This window comes from Macrotis lagotis, chromosome 1 (assembly GCF_037893015.1).
Source record: "Macrotis lagotis isolate mMagLag1 chromosome 1, bilby.v1.9.chrom.fasta, whole genome shotgun sequence".
Taxonomy (NCBI): domain Eukaryota; kingdom Metazoa; phylum Chordata; class Mammalia; order Peramelemorphia; family Peramelidae; genus Macrotis; species Macrotis lagotis.
The window spans coordinates 291,505,357-291,522,970 of NC_133658.1; the positions used below are offsets into that span (position 1 = coordinate 291,505,357).

General features: G+C 41.6%; 1 protein-coding gene across 1 annotated transcript in view; it reads left to right on the forward strand.

Moving 5' to 3' along the window:
• Positions 1 to 17,614, forward strand: part of LOC141505268 (uncharacterized) — a 43,647-nt gene that overhangs the window by 19,577 nt on the left and 6,456 nt on the right. Inside the window, exon 7 of the mRNA XM_074210967.1 lies at positions 532 to 629. Coding sequence (XP_074067068.1) covers positions 532 to 629 — 98 coding nt within the window. The remainder of the gene's footprint in view (positions 1 to 531; positions 630 to 17,614) is intronic.

The window sequence follows — 17,614 nt, forward strand, 5'->3', positions numbered from 1 at the left end:
TTTCAGTGGCCTGGACCCATGGGCAGTCTAGTGAAACCTAGAGACAGAATACTTTTTTAAGTTTTTTAAAATGTACAAAATAAAATAATTAGAATTATAAAAGAAAATCAAATCTTTTGAAATGGTTATCAAAATATAAGAATATGGGCTCTAGGATGAGAATTCCAGGTAGTCCAGAAAGACAGCCTTTCAGAGGTAACTGGGGATCTCCTGAGCAGAGGCAAGAGTTAAAACCATTACCAACAGTTTGACATAATTTGTTTCTAAGGGGCCACTAGGTGGCGTAGTGGATAAAGCACCGGCCCTGGAGTCAGGAGTACCTGGGTTCAAATCCGGTCTCAGACACTTAACAATTACCTAGCTGTGTGGCCTTTGGCAAGCTACTTAACCCTGTTTGCCTTGCAAAAACCTAAAAAAAAAAAATTAAGAGTTAAAACCCAATCCTGTGACTTGCCCTCCCCCCTTTCCCACCCCTAAAGACCCAAAGAGTCTTTTCCACTGGCCCAGGCTGGATTTCCTCTTTCCCTGCAGGATACCTTTGTACCCCACTTGCTGTTGCCTAGCCAGAAGCCAGGACAAACAGGAGTTTTCCAGTTCTTTCCTCCACTTAGCCCACACTGGGCTCAAAGGTAAATCAGTAACTTTAATTCAAAGACTAAAGAAATAAGACAGTAGTCAGGATGCTGGCTGAGGAAGAAGTTATTCTGGATCCATCTAAACTTGTAGCCCAAGGTGGGCAGGATCCATTTCCTATCCGTGGACATCATGGAGTAGATTTGCTTTGAGGTGCCTTTTCTGTCCTCCAGATGCAATAGAACCAGGAGCAGACAGAAACTCGAGACAAACCTTTCTAGAATCCTTGTCAAACCCTGCTGTGGGGGAAAAGCTTATGGATTGGGGATGCTGCAGGAGATAGTGGTTGGGTTGTCCTTAAGGAAGGGAGGGGTAAGGGGGGACTTGGGGTCTCTTAATTATATAGGGAAGAGTTCAATACCTTGGATCGATGGTTCTGGGGATGCTTAGTCCCTTCTTTTGCCCATCTTGTTTGTGGGAAGAGTCACCCACCAGCCAGAAATGAGCTTGATATGAAATGTTGGGGTCAGGTTGAAGCTGGACTTTTGCCAGCTCCCTCTTTGTGGGATGTGGGAGGAAGGAGAGAATCACTCTTCAGAGCACTAACTTCCTCCCACCCCTTGTTCCCTTACAACGGGACTGAAGTACCAACCAAGGCAGCTCTGAGCTTCCCAGATAGACAGCTAGCCAGAGTGGCTCCTGAAGAACAAGGCAACATGAAGAACAACATGGCAATCCCAGGGACACACGGGGTGGAGAGCAGAAGAGAGGGACAACTTCAGCAACTCCCTCTGCTGCTTCCCTCTTGACACACTCCCTCTCCCCTCCAAATAAAAATAAGTAAAAAAAAAAACAAAAACAGACACACAGCCAACCAATAGTTCCTAGGCTATGATGAAGCCTTTCCAGAAGCCAAGAGTCAAATGTCTTCTGAAGACATATTTTGGCTCTACAGAAGGCCTTCTCCCCTTTGACTTTTCCCAGGGCCATATGCTCCAAAAGTCCACTAGAGGAAGAACTCTCCAGCTCTGAGTTTAAATTATTCATCTCTCCAGACTCTCACTCTGGGCTAATAAGCCAACCCTGACATGAATTATAGCTCACATATCTGTAATGCTTTAGGGTTTACAAAGCACTATTCCCACAATAAAATAGTGGAAAGGGCATTGGATTTGGAGTCTAAATACTAACTGAACTCCTTGCTTGCTTGTATGACCTTAGGCAAGTCACTTGACCATTCTGGTTTTCTATTTTCTCATCTGTAAGTGAAGGGGGCTGGACTAAAGAATGGGAATTCATTTCCAGTTCTTAATCTTATTAGCCCCATAAGCATTCTTATCCCCATATTGGAAATGTGGAAACTGAGACTCACTTCCATCTGATATCACATACAGAAAGTGACACCATTGGACCTGGAACTCCACTTCCTTTTCTCTTTGCTGGTGAAACAGCCTTGAGTGCTATATAAGGCCTCTGTCACTAGATTGCAAATACCCATGCACAAGAGCATGCATCTGTCAGGTTATGTGTCCTTCAAGCCCAGGTTCATCTTCTAGCGCCATTTGGATCCACAAAGCTTTGGACTAAATATCTTCATTCTGGGGCAAAAAGAATGATTAATCAAGTACTAGGGTAATGGTAATATATGTGAAGAATAGATATTTGGGGGTGGTATCTCCCCCTGGCCTAGATTGTATCTGGATAGGAAGGGGAGGGAAAGGATGATAACGACCTAAGTCTAGACTGGAGTGGGCAGGTTAGTATGGACTACTCGAAGTTTATGTATCTGGATTAATCTGGACCTGCCCTCTGGACTGTAGCTGGCTATACAGTTATGACACTCATTCACAGCAAAAGATGGCCAAGAGGTCAAGCAAGTTGGGAAAAAATAAACAATAAAACACCTGATATTTTCCCCTCTTCCTTATTTCTGTCCTTTTCCACCTTGACATCTAGTTTTCCTGTTCTAACTTCAGAACAGTGGGGATAAATTCATTCACATTTCAGTGTTTTTAGCCTTTTTACCCCTGGGGTTAGTGAGATGGTAATGAATCCATTTTTAAAGGGGATCCCAGAGAAAGGTAAACACAAACTAAAGAAATGACTCACTAATAACTGAATATTTAACACAAGACCACTGGATATAACTTTGGATGGAGGGAACTTCCTGATGCTCTTCCAAACTAAACTAGTAGTTTAGGACTACTTTGCCTAGGGAGGCCACGACTCTTCTCTAACCTATTCCCTTTCCACTTATCCTGTATCCTCCAATATTTGTATTATCTTTATTTGTGCACTTATCCTTAGGTGATTCTAAAATCCTTGAGGGCAAGGTTTCATTTGCTTTGTATCAGCCCAGGATTGTTGGTGACTGACATAGAGATCCAGGATAAAGAGCTTAGAAGGGACCTCAGAGGACTTACCCAACTCTTTCAAAAGAAACTAAGCCCCAGGAAGCTTAATGAAGTGATTTGGCCAAAATCATTTTGTTGAAAATGGAATTTGAACTCAACTCCTCCAACTCCATTATTAATGCTCTTTCCACTAGTACCATAAAAATTTGTGTTGATGTGAATTGAATTGGTGGTAAGGAACCAGCTAAGCCGCAGACAGAAGGTAGTGGGAAGGGTGAAAGGGCATCCTGAAGACCAAAGATTTCTCCCTATACTTTCAGGAAGGAAGGAATTATGTATGCAGTAACCTCTCTGTTGAGATGAGATAGAGACCTAAGGACTGTTAGCATTCGGAATACTCCTTGGGGATTGGACTGAATTTTGTGGAGTTATAAATTTTACTTCTAATGGCAATAGACTGAACATACTAAATAGCAAGGGCAAGGTTGTCGAGTTTTCTCCCTCCCTCTCTCCTTCTGCAGCAAACCTTCTCCATTCCTCTCTTCCTCCCCTTATCTATACTCTTCTCTCTTCAGTCAGCAGCCTAAGCTCTAATATCTTAGCCTGGCTTGTTTGGATGAGCTTGAGATTTAACTCACTTCCTGTCCTGATTCACGAAGACTCCACCTCCCTCTCCCCTCACTCCAACTCTCACCCCCACTTCAAGCCGGCATCTCTTCCCCAAAACAGGGTAGAGAAAAATCTTTTGTCATTCTCATCAACCATCATCCACAAAACAAGTCGAGAGAGAGAGAGAGAGAGAGAGCGAGCGAGAGAGCGCTCCCTCGTTCCATCTAAGGGCAGTTTTCTATTCCCAGTATATCCCAGCATCTCCCCAGTCCGTCACCTCTGCCTCACCGCCCCCGTCCGCCAACACACCTGTATGCCACTGTCACTGCAGAGCCAGGTTGCAATGTCCAAGCGAGGCCACATGAGGGCAGTGTTGCCCTGGGTTTGCTTTCTGCCTCCGTCTCTCTTGGAGCTGGGTTAAAACTTCGCTGCTTCTTACTAATGGATCGGAAACTTTTCCTCTCTCTCCCCCCTCCCAAGTGTCAGCCTTCCTTTCCCCTCCCTCTTCCCCCTCGGCTTCTTCCCTCCTCCCTCCCTCCTTCTGCTTTCTCGCTGCTGCAGGCGATAATACCAGCCCCAGTCAGCTGGGCACTGGGGCTGTTCAAGAGATTTGGTGTGGATCGTGAATTTACCTTCAGCATCCTCTCTTCTACCTGCCCTGGCTTTTTCCCCCTTTTGGGGGGTAGTGGGGGCGGGGAGAAGGAATGCATGACTTTCTTCCTCCTTCCCCCCCACCCCTGGCCCCCTTCCTTCCTCCCTCCTTCCCTCCCTTCCTTCCTTCCCTCCCTCCCTTCATCCCTCCCTTCATCTCTCCCTTCCTCCCTTCATCTCTCCCTCCCTCCCTCCCTTCCTTCCTCCCTTCCTTCCTTCCTTCCTTCCTTCCTTCCTTCCTTCCTTCCTTCCTTCCTTCAAAAAACAAAAATCTGCCAGGCTGGCACATTGCAGTCAGCAAAGACCCCCCCCCCCCCCCCCCTGGACATTGAGTCTCGATGGAGCTCTGAAACTCATTGGAGGAGGTGCAGAGAGCCTTGCTGGCTCCTCACCACTCAGCCCTCCCTCCTCCAGCTCGCTGGAGACAAGCCCAGAGTTCCAACGTTATCTTTCCCCAAGATCTCAAAGCACTTCACCCACTGGGTGAATAATGGAGTTTCCTGAGTAAGGGAGCCTAGGGTTAGCCGTGTGGTTTTTTTGCTTCTGGCACAGAGAGAGAGGGCTGCATGGCAGAGTTAGGAATTGGAAATCAACTCTCCCAGTCCTCTTCACCACCACCCCACCTCTCAAACTCACATATCACACAGAATGTTAGCTAGAAATGGAGGGAACCTGGGAGATCATCCAGTCCAATCCCCTTATATGTACAGGGGAAGAAAATGAAGCCAAGAGACAGAAATGATTTGCTCAAGGTCACAGGAAAGGTAAATAGACTTGAATTGGAACCCAGGTCTTTGGAGTCCAACCCCCAAAACTCTTACCACCCAGATTCAATTCAATTAAATAAACATAAATGTCAGACACTGTGGCTAGGCACTGGTCTTAGATTTTGAAGGTGATGGGGGCTATATGAGTAAAGAGTTTCACAAGGTAACTATGGCCCAGACATGGCAGGATCCTAGATTTGGGCCTGGGAGGACACTTAGAGGAAAATCGAGTCCACTCCCCTCATTTTTCATATAAAGAATAGCCTTAACTGGCTTTTAGAACAGCTAGGTGGAGCTTATCTTCCTAAATCCAAAGCCAGGCCCTTACACTTACTGGCTGTGTGACCTTGGGCAAGTCACTTAACCCCATTTGCCTTAGTTTCCTCATCAGTCAAATGAGCTGGAGTAGGAAATGGCAAACTACTTCAGTCTCTTTTCCAAGAAAACCCCAGATGAAGTCACAAAAGGGTAAGACATGACAGAAAAACAAAAACACCAAGAGGCTAAATGACTTTCCCAAGGTCATGTGGAGAATAGAAGGCAGAGCTAAAATTTGTATTCTTGTCTTTTGTCTCCAAAACTATTTCTCTTTCCCTGTTAACTTCCATTCTTTTGGGAAACTGGCCCCTGATCTGCCCCTTCTGATAGGGGAGCTATCAAGGGTATTAGGGTGAAGGAGAATTGAGTGTTTTGGCATAGGGCCTTACCAGAGAATGCTGTCAAGACCCAGGGTTGTTTCTAGGCAGAGACTGAACCTGCCTGGCAAGTCCAGCTCCAAAGTCTACCCCATAGATAAGTTCAATAGGAGCCTTAGTTTCAGATGAATGGTATCTCCTGTGGTCAGGACTCACTCTTGGATCCTAAAAAATCATTTTCACTGTCCTGGGCAGTCAGGTTTCCAGTTTCTAGGACCCTGGTTCAATTCTTTCCCTTGACCTTTCATAATTCCCAACTTTGATGCCCAAACCCATTTCCCTCAGGAATTTTCCTCCAGGCAGAATACTGTCCTGCCCTATTCCCTCAGTGAGTAATTCTTTTCACCACCGGGTGTACACAAACCAGAAATAATCTTTGTCCCTTTTTTTTTCTGGTCCCTTCTCCCCACCCCATCTCTCCAAGACTGTCTTACTGGGTCTGACACCAAGTCAAACTTCTCCTGAGCTTGGAGCCCTTGGTTCATTGAGCTACTCCATTCTCAGAGAGAATGTGAGCAGAATATTCCAGGCATCCCAACCTCTGCATCCTGGCTCTCCCTAGATATTCCTTCTCTGCTAATAGGAATAGTCATAGAATCCTAGAATTTTAGAACTCAAAGAAAGCTTAGTAACCATCTAATTGAACCTTATTTACATAGGGGGAAGGTGAAACCCACATAGAAGTAACTTGCCTAAGGTCACATAGGCAGCAAGTAACAGAGCCAGTATCTCAACTTGATTCTCTGACTCCAGATGCTTGCTCTTCTGTTATCTACCTCCAGCTTCCTCCAGAAGGAACCAGCCTATGCTCAGTTGGGAAGTCACCTAGATGTTAATGTAGGGTGACCAAGGGGAATGCCAGGGAGAGGTGGGATCCCAACAATGAATAGGTGGGACTAAGACAATTCCACTCCCTTTCTCAGTCGCTACTTGGACAGGCACCTCCAATTCAAGATGGACTCGTAGTGACCTCTCTTTCCCTCTCCCCTCACCCACTGGGAACCCTAAAGGGGGGGGGGGAGGAGAGGGGTCCTGCCTGGGATCAGAGAAGCAAAGGGGTCCAGGGATAAAGAGCAAGTCCCTTTTCACAGAGACGGGTACATTTCCATTTCTAAGGCCTGGAAGGGAGCCAGCATCCTTTCAGAAGGCTTCATGGAAAAGCTCAGCAGGAACAGAACACCGCCTCTGTCTCCATGCTTTCCCAGCAGCTCCAGGGCAAGAGTCCATGCTGCTCAGCCAGCCAGGGGCTCCCCACATCTGGGATAGGCCTGCAACCTCCAGGAACCCAGGCAGCAGGAGGCCTTGGGAAGGTAGGGGGGCAGGTCAAAGAACAATAGATGGACATATTGTTCCTATCTCCCCCCCGCAAAAAACAAACAAACAAAAAACCCCTTTCTCTCTCAGAGCTATCCTATGTTCACTCCCTTAAAAATCATCAATTCAATACAGTAAACATGTATTAAGCCCCTACTATGTGCAAAGCTTTATGATTGTGGATAGGGAGACAAAGATGAAAAAACAATAATCCCTGTCTCAAGATCACAATCTAGTGTGTGGGGCTGATGGGTTTGGGAAAGGTGGGAAGACTTGTACACAAATATAAAAATGGTGAAGATGCCCCTGACCAAGTGCTATGAAAAAAATAACTGTGATAAACCACTTTTAGTTAGGGGGATTGGAGAACTCAGAGTTGGTGGTGCTAGAGCTAGACCTTGAAGGAAGAGAAGGGTTTCAAAAAGCTCAGGTGATGAAGTGATAACCACTAACAAGGATGTGCTCCATGAAGAAACAAAGGAGAATGCTAGATGAAATCTGGGAATATGTTGTTCATTGTCCAGTTTGACTACTGTAGAGTACATGAAGGCAAAGAGACTGAAATGTCGCTGGAAAGGGGCCAGCTATCTTAGATCTTAAAAGTCAGGCTAAGGAGTTTGTTTTTTTTTTTTTAACAAGGATATGCAATTTACTGGATATAAGGCTCTGCCCTAGATCTGGAAGGTAAGGGACATACTTAAGGGGTGGTGACCAAGAAGGAATCTCTTAAACCTTGAATTACTATGTAAATGTGAGTGATGAAATGGATTATTTTTTAAAAGTGTAGTGTGTAAGATAAGAATAAACCACATGAAAAGTCAACTAAGAATCTGGATCAGCATGACAGAGCTATGAAGGATACAAAAATAGGTGAGACAAGGACATTACCTTCAAGAAGCTTATTTTCTACTTAGGAGTGACAAAACAAGCACATTTTAAAAATATTAGAGGTGGCAATCAAAATAGAATGAATATTTCCAAATTTGAGAGCAAAATAATTAAAGCCAAGTTATCATACAGACTATTATGACTCAGTTGTGTAATGTTCATAGAAATGATTATAGAAACCTTTAGAAAAACAGATCAATGTCAATAGGTTGAGGCCAATTGACCTAGACCCTCAAAAGATATGAGAATTCTGCTAGTGACACTTAATACCTTAGGCAAATAAATATATGTGTATATATATATATATATATATGTATATATATATATATATATATATATATATATATATACATAAACTTTAGTATTTGTCCTTCATTCTCCAAGAAGACCATGTTATCAGGGAGGTGATACCATGACAATCACATGAATTTGAGTGGGGGGGGGCTGTGTTAAGTCACCAACCTTACTCTCTCCTCCAAAGTCATTTGGGTCTAGTGGTCAGATATCAGGATGATATCTGTGTGTGTGTATGTATATGTATACATAATTTTGAAAACCTTTAAAGTGCTATGTAACTATTAGGTATTAATATTATTGTTGCTTACCCTTAGATGTTTGGTCTATGTGTTGTTCCATGAGAAGTTTAGATCATAGATATTGTAGCAGCTCAAAGGAGCAGTCAAAAATCTGGGTGATCAGGCTTCTCAGAGGAGGTAAGACAGAGCTGGGATTTGAAGGATGGGGATGATTCAGTGAGGTAGTGAAGAGTGGGGGAGGCATTCCAGGAAGGGGGAACTGTATGGAAATAATGGGGGGGTGGAGAAAGGGCTAGTGGGAGAAAAGATTGTAGAGATGGTGGAAGGCCTTGAGTATCAAAGAGTCTGGAGTTTCCTTGACAGCAATTGGAAGCCATTGGAGGTTGTGTAGAGGGTAACATGATTCCTACAGTACCTTAGGAAGATTAATTTGGTGGTGGTCTCAGGAAAGCATAAGAGAATGAAGCAGGAAAAGACAGTGTGTTATTGTTATTTAGTTGTGTCTGACTCTTTGTGACTCTATTTGGGATTTTCTTGGCAAAAATACTGCTGTGGTTTGCCATTTCCTTCTCCAGTTTTTTTTTTTAACAGATAAGGAACTGAGATAAATAGAGTTAAGTGACTTACCCAGGTTTACACAGCTAGTAAGTGTTTGAGGTATGAGTTGAACTCAGGAAGATGAATTTTTCCTGATTCCAGACTTGGCTCTCTATCCACTGCACCACCTAGCTGCTCTAAAAGAAAGCTTTTATAGCTATTAATGATCAGTTAATATTAACTACTAGGGACCAGACACAATGTTAAGAGTTCAAAGACAAAACTGAGCAAAATGTTCAAAGACAAAAATTAAAAGGTCTTTATACCTTACTGAGATAAAAAATATGTATACATTTAAATATATGTAAAATCTATATAAAGTATGGGAGTGGGGAGATATTAGTAGATTCAGGGAAATCATCAAAGATCCCTTGTAAGAGGTATCAGTTGCAGTGCCCTTTAAAGGAATTTGGGGAGTCTAAGATATAGAGATAATTCCATAGGTGGAGGACAGCCTGTGGAAAAGTGTGCATGGGTAGGTAGGTAGACCTTCCTCCTGTTCTCAAAGCAAGATGTCTTCTTCAGTTCATAAAGCCCTTTCTGATGGATAGGTCAGCAGACCCATAGGCAATGGCCCTTTACTATGAATGATATTAGTTTCTACTACTCAGCATTGCATCTATTTACTCAAAGAAGAGAACCCTTCCTCTCTAGAGGTTTATAATCCAATGATACTCAGAGAGGTTAAGTAACTTGTCTGTGGTCCCACAATTAGTAGCCTGTCAATCTCTGTCTCTCCATCATCTAAGTGGTGAAAAAATAACTGCTTGGTGGATTGTTATTTGTGGATGGACTAACCAGGCCCAAGAAGAGGAATTGCATTTGTTAGCTACATCCAGAGGGTAACTGAGACAACTGAGCAAAATGTTATCATTCTCATTTTAAGTCTCCATCTAAGATTGGCCTACTATGGAATAGTAGAATGGTGTGCTTGCAAGAGGGCTATAAAAAGGTCTGGGTCTCATGGTACAATCTATCCTCTCTTGAGATTGCCATCCTTTCAAGTCAAGTGTCTCGGTTAAAGCCTTACCTCTTTGTGTGGTCCCTGTTCCCTTAGAAGGGAATATAACGGAGAAATGTCAAGGGGGAATATACTTGGGCATGGTGTAAAGATGGCCTGGCTCTGGGAAACATGGCAGGAAAAGCTACTTCTCAGAGCCCAGTGTTCCAGCAGCAGTCCCAAGCTCTGGTGAAAGGGAAATTACCATGATGGCTGGTTATGGAAATGGCCTGGAGATAAGAGATGGAAAGAATTGGAAGGTCAGTTGACCTTGGTAATTAAGTATAACTGTAGGGTTTATCCTTTGGTGATTGAGATAGTACCATTGCTTGAAATGAGGAGCCTTTGGGGGGGGCAGTAAGGGAATGAGTTTCATTTTAGGCAGACTAAGTATGCGGTGAGGAAGGGATATTCATCTGAAAGGGACAAATAGGCTCTGGAGTGAGGCTAAGGCTGGAGATACAAATTTAGGAGAGATTTGCATAGAGATGAAACCTAATAAAGTTAGACTAGATGAGAACTCTGTAAGGAGAAAATACAGATGAGCAGAGGACCAAGGACTAAGCCTTAAGAAACATTGATATTTAAGAAGCAGGCACAGAAAGAGAATCCAGTGAAGAAAATATGTGGAGTAGTAAGAGAAAAACACAGGACAGTATAGTATCACAGGAAGACTTTCAAGGATTGGTTGACAACAACAAATGTTTCAGGAGTTATCAAGGAGGATGAAAATGAAAAGACTCATGAATTTGGCAACTAGGAGATAATTGAACTAGATTAGAAATTCCTAGATTTCATTCAGCCACACCCACAAATATATAATCCTCTCTCTTTTTTCTTTTGAGTATTGAAGCATTTATATTTAAAAAAAAAAGAAGAAAACATAATTTAAGGTTCTTGGTGACCTTAGGGAGAGCAGATTAGGTATGTACCTTGCAAAAGTTCATATGGCTAATCAGTCTATAACTCAGACCTTCTGCCTCCCATTCCAGGACTCTGGAATAGTGGTTGTAATATATTATTGGAATATTCCCTTCTAAGAGAATAGGGACCACAAAGAGGTAAGGCTTTAACTGAGACACTTGACTTGAAAGGATGGCAATCTCAAGAGAGGATAGATTGTACCATGAGACCCAGACCTTTTTATGGCCCTCTTGCAAGCACACCATTCTACTATTCCATAGTAGGCCAGTCTTAGAGGGAGAAAAAATGAGAATGATAACGTTTTGCTCAGTTGTCTGTTACCCTCTGGATGTAGCTAACAATGCAATGCTTATTCTTGGGCCTGGTTAGTCCATCCACAAATAACAATGCACCAAGCAGTTGTTTTTTCACCACTTAGATGATGGAGAGACAGAGATTGACAGGCTACTAATTGTGGGACCACAGACAAGTTACTTAACCTCTCTCAGTATCAGTTATCTCATCTGCAAAATGGGGATAATACTTGGATTCCTAACTTCAGAGGATTGTTATGGGGTTGAAATGAAATAATGTAAATAAAGTACTACAGACTTGAAAGCTACATAAATGTCAGTCAACTAGTATTATTTTAAAGATATTTTATATATAAATTTATATATTATTTGGGTTGCTTCCTCACTAGAATTCTTATTTTTTATTTTTTTTATTTTTAGGTTTTTGCAAGGCAGTGGGGTTAAGTGGCTTGCCCAAGGTCACACAGCTAGGCAGTTAGTGTCTGAGGTTCAGATTTGAACTCAGGTACTCCTGACTCCAGGATCAGTGCTCTATCCACTGTGCCACCTGACTGCCTCTTCACTAGAATTCTTAAGGCAGGCAGGAAAGTTACTATTTTCTCTATCTGACATATGGGCATATTAAAGCCCAGAGAAGGAAATGACTTACTTAAAGTCACATGGCTACAGATTGCAGGGGCAAGATTCAAACTAAAACTGACTCCTAATCCAAGTACTGGAATCTTTCCATTTCATTACATGATTTTTGCATGTGCCTCACCCTGTTCTCAGAGTAAGATGCCTTCTTCAGTTCATGAAGCCCTTTCTGATGGATAAGTCACCAGACCCATGGGCAATGACCCTTTGTTATGGATGATGATGTCTTCTACTACCCAGCATTGCACCTCAGCCCCAAACATCTGCTGTCAGACAACTCTAGGTCCTAGATCTAGTGAAAATTAACTGGACAAAGAACACTGATGGTCCAAACACAGTGAAGGAGGAGGAGAACTGTAGCCTTAGAGAGGTAGAGGTGGAAAAATAGAGTGTAACTGCTGTTTTGGGATTTTTCAGCATGAAATTCTCTGATCCTATAATTCTTGAGGTTTCAAGACGCTGGGCAATGGGGTAGGCTGGAGAGATATGTAACCAATGTGTGGCTTGGTCTAGATCATTTCTAGATATTTCTCTCTCTCTCTCTCACTCTCTCTCTCTCTCTCTCTCTCTCTCTCTTTCTTTGTAGGAAGAATCTGTCAAACCCACTCTCAAACCTTCTAAGTGCCTCTTATCAGAAAGGGCATAACAATGTGATGTCATGGGAAAACAGTAGAGGGCTAGGAATCATGAGATCTGGGTTTGAATCTCAGATCTTTCACTAACATGGGGCAGCTCTAGGCCTCATTTTCTTCCTCTGAATGAAGAAGTTGGTGGGATGATCTCCAAGATTCCTTCTAATTCTATGAATCAGCTGGTTGAATAAGCCTGGGGCTACAATTCAGTGTTCAGGTTCTAAAACAGATAGTGTTATTTTTATTTTTTTCTGTTTATTTAAAACGTTCTTTTAAAAAATCTGTTCTCAAGCCTCCATGAAGGAGGAAAGTGATTGGGATGCAAGGTGCTGCTGCTTCTGTTTCAGACTTAAAAAAAAATCTTGACTATGTGGATGGGGGTAGGGCAAGCAATGATTGTACTCTGATAATGAACTTGGTGTTAGGAGACCTGAATTTGAATATTTTCTACTACTCATTAACTGGATGAATTTGGACAAGTCATTTTTACCTCTTTTGGTTTCAGTTATTTAATCTTTAAAAAGTAATAGTCAGCCTAGAATTTCTCCTATGTCTCTTCCACTCTTACCACTAGGCCTTTGGGAAAAAGGTTGTGAAAGTGGGCAGGACTGCCTTGCTTGATAGGCCATTCACATTCCTGAAAAGTTGAATGAATTTTTTTTTGTTTTTAGAGGCAATTGAGATTAAGTGACTTGTCTAGAGTCACACAGCTAGTAAGTATTTGAACTCAAGCCCTACTCACACCAGGACCTATATTCTATCCACTGTACCACCTAGCTGCTCCATAAAATATATTCCTAACATGAGTTGTTAGAGAAATGCTTTGCTAACTTTAAAGAGCTATATAAATATGAACCATTAATATTAATTTACTAGGGAAAGTCCTTTTAAGAAGTGAATTTGCCATAAAGTCTTCCTGATCCAAGTCTAACACTTTATATCATGGGATCATAAAGTTAGAGTTCTACTGGTCCAAATGTCTCATTTATAGATGAAGAGACTGAGACCCAATAAGGTTAAAGAAATTGCCTAGGATTTAAGCCCTGATCCCTTTCTCCCAAACCCAGTGAATTTTCTGCCATGATGAATCCCTCCATTTTTCTGGGTCCAACTCCTCTGACCTCCTCTGAAGATCTTTCCTGATTAGTCTCATCCCAACCCTTTTTGGGAATGGAAAGTCAAAGAGGAATGGATACTAATAAGAATAACTGTCATAGAATAACAACAACAAAAGCTAGAGTTTATATAGTGCTTTTAGACTTTCTTTTTTTAAAATTCATTTTGAATTTAAACACATAAGGACAAAAAAAGAACATTTTCATGTACACAGTATAACATGAAAAGAGGATGAACCATAAAATCATGAATTTACATTTCCTTTTGTTTACTTTTTTGAAAAACTATATAATAAGTACTATACATTATTTACAAAGCTACTCCACTTTCTATGCTTACTTCTAAATTTTCCTTTATTCTCTACAATGCACTTTTAATATTTTCCCTTCATTCCCACTCCACCCTCCAGATGCTACCATTAGACACAAATATGTATATGTAGAAGCTTTAAGGCTTTCAAAATACTCCACATGTATTATTTCATTGAATCTTTACCACAAATTCCAGGAAGTAGGTGTTATAATTATCTTCATTTTATAGATTAAGAAACTGAGAATGACAGAAGGGTTACCCAGGATCACACAGATGGTGAGTGTTCAAGACAGAATTTGAACACAAGTATTCCTTGTCACTTCATTCAATATTTCCATTTTACAGATGAAGAAATCAAGGCCCAGAGAAACCCTATCCAAAGTCACATGGTTGAGTAACAGAGCTAGGATTAGCCATCTCAGTTTAAAATCCCCTTCCCCATATCCCTCCTCACACAGTACATTTTAAGGGAGAAAAAATTCAATAAAAATCAATCAGTAAACATAAAATTTATTGGAATGATGTAATTTCCTAGAGCTAATCTGTCTAAAGCAGGATACTCCTGCCTACTGGTGACCAGGCTCAGTGAGGGTGAACTTCAACACAAAGGGTGAAGCCCAGAAGAGGGAAGGCTGGGAAATGGAAGAAATTATATTGATGGCTCCTTCATTGAGGTGCAGGGTCAAAACTTCAAGGGTCAAGACTTGGTCAGATTTTTACCCTACCAGTTATCATTTGCATTTGGATATGTCACTTAGGCTCTCTTGCTCTCAGTTTCCTCATCTGTAAAATGAGAGGATTGGATTGAATAGCTTCTAATCTCTAGAGCTATGATCCTCACATCTTTTGATCTCAGGGCCAGCATCCAGATTAAAGCCAAGGGGACCAAGCCATCACAGGGCTGGAACCCAAGATATGAGTCTAGGGCTCAGAGAAAGTCAAAAAGCAAAGATAAACTCTACATAGGATTCAATTGGTTCTTATATCACCAATGATGATATAAGATGCCCTGGTACTTCCAGGAAGTTCACTTAGCCAAGTACATTGGTAAAGGAGTGGGGGGCAATGGTCTTTTTTTCATTATATTTAAAAATTTGTATTAATACCTTTCATTTTTATCTCATCTTCCTTTCCAGACATATCTCTCCTCCTCGCTATACTAGAGACCTCATCCATTATGACAAAGAATAAAATGAAAAGGCTGGGGTAGGGGGGAGGCAGTGAAGAAAGTTTAGCAAAACTAACCAAGACATCAATGGAGAATGTAATTTATGTAATGTTTCATTTTCTTCACTGCTAAACTAGGTGATGATTATATATTGCTCATTTTGAGAGTTTTGTGGTTATTGTCATTTTCATTTCTATTCTTGTGGTCATTGTTTAGGTTACTTTTCTGGTTCTTATTTCATTTGGCATCAGTTGATATTAGTCTTGCCATGTTTCTCTGAATTTTTCATTTTTTTATGGCATAACAACAATATTCCATTACATTCATGAACCATGATTTTTTTAACTTTTCTCCAATCAAGTCTCTTTCTGAATTTTGTGTGCCCAATAATTCTTTCTTGGAATTTATCTGTACAGGATTCCTACATATAATCCTGCAAAAGGGGAAATTCAGGAACATTGAAATTTGATCTTGAGGGGAGTTATGTATCAAGTAAATGCCAACTTCAGGACTGGAATTTATCACACTGACAATGTACACAATCTAGAGCCCTGTCACAGTGAGAACAGACCAAATTGTGTATTATCTTGAACCCAAATCTTGGAATTGGGTGTTGGTATAATTGTGGAAATAGGCATCTCCTTTTTCTCTTCTTTGGAAAAAGTAGTGATAAACCTGCTTTCCAGGGGCGGGGGTGGGGTGGGGGTGGGGGGGGAAGGAGTGTCCTTGGCACTTCTATGGAACATCAAGACCATTTGGGGACATACTGCTGAATTCAGAGGAAGCATGGCTTCCCCACTATATTCCAAGATCTAGTTGGAGACAACTTGCAAGGCAAACTGAATTAGCTCCAGGCTACCCTGGTAAAACCAACTCCTTTTTGCCTCTGATTGTCCTGAAACCTCTGAGAAGGAAAGGCAAGTGAACTGAAGGCAAGATAGACCTTCAGAGTCACCAGAATTTTGGGTTTGTGGCTTTAAGTTAAACCCTTAATACTATTTTGCTGCAGCTTTCCATAGTTTAATTGAATCGAGAGTAAATCTAACTTGCAAATTTTCCCCTTTGATCTCTCTCTCTTTCTTTTTTTTTTTTTGTTAGCTCAACAGAGCATGGTTTGGAATAAAAATCATTAATGTTTTCCCTTTTCCTTGTTCTCTTCTCTGTTGCTTGGATCCAGAGTTCCCTGTGAGCTTCTAGTTTTCCCCCTCTGACTCCTCCTAGTTCCCCTCCAGGTGTCTGGCCTCTCCCCTAACTCTGGTTGACTGGACTAATCCTGATCTAATACCTGGGTCCTACTTGGCAGTCCTGGCTAATATACAGAATCAATTTCAGAACCAATGGTGGGGGGCAGGTTGACAATGACTTCCTGGAGATTAGCTTCGGTCATCACTATCCCTGCTCTATCCCAAGCAATAGAAACTTCTTCCAGCAGCAGACTCTTGACAACTAAGTGAGGTCTGAGTCATCTCTTGGGCCCAGAGCAATGTCCTCATCATGCTGAGAGTGCTTGGGGAGGAAGGCTCTAACAAGTGAGCCAGCTGGTGTTGGATTTAAATTTCAACCCTTCCCTCCTTAAACTCCAATCCATCTCCCTTCTACATCAAATGAGCACTACTTCTCAAATGGAAAAGCTGAGGTCCAGAGGGAAGGCTAACAGAGGCTTCAGGTTCCCATCTTTCAGGAAGTAGGATTTTTACATATTATATATATATATATATGTATATATATATGCATATATATATATATATATATATATTTCCCTCCTCTACCATATCCTACACTTCATTCTACCTCAGTATCATTCCCAGTCTTTTACTCCTTTGTTCCAGTTGCTGAAAAGGAGATGACCAAACCCTTCTTCTTGTGCTTTTGGTCCCATCTCTTCCAGTTCATTTCAACAGGTATCTTGCCCCCTCAACCATCTATTCTCTTTAATCTTGTACTTCTTCCTATCTACTGATTCCTGCTAGCTGCCTCTTGATATGTCCAGCTCTGTTCATGTTTTAAATAAATCTCCATATGACCCTTGCAGCATTCCTGAACTAATATATCTCACCTCTTTTTGCGGTCATATTCCTAGAAAAAGTCACTTAGACTCTGCCTGCCTACCTTTCCTCTCTCTTACCAAGGCATTTCTCAGTCTCTTGCAATCTGCCTTCTGATATCACCAAGCAACTGAAATGTCTTCCTCCATCAGTGTTCCCTCAATGATCTCTTCATTGTGAAATTTAGTAGTCTTTTCTTTCATTGTTCTTGACCTTTCTGCAACATTTTTCAGTTACTCTTTCCTGGATATTCAGATCATTGCCCTCTCCATTGGTTTTTATCCACCTTATCTGAGTGCTCCTTAATTTTCCTTTTTGGGCTCATCATACATATCACACTAGTTAAGTATTTGACAAAGCTCTGATCTGGATCTTCTTTTCTCTGTCCTCCTATCTCTATGCAGATGACCCTTCCTTAAATCTGACTCTCATCTTTCTCCTAAACCTATACAGTTTTATGTCAACTGGACATTCTCACTAGGATGTCCCATAGACATCTCAAGT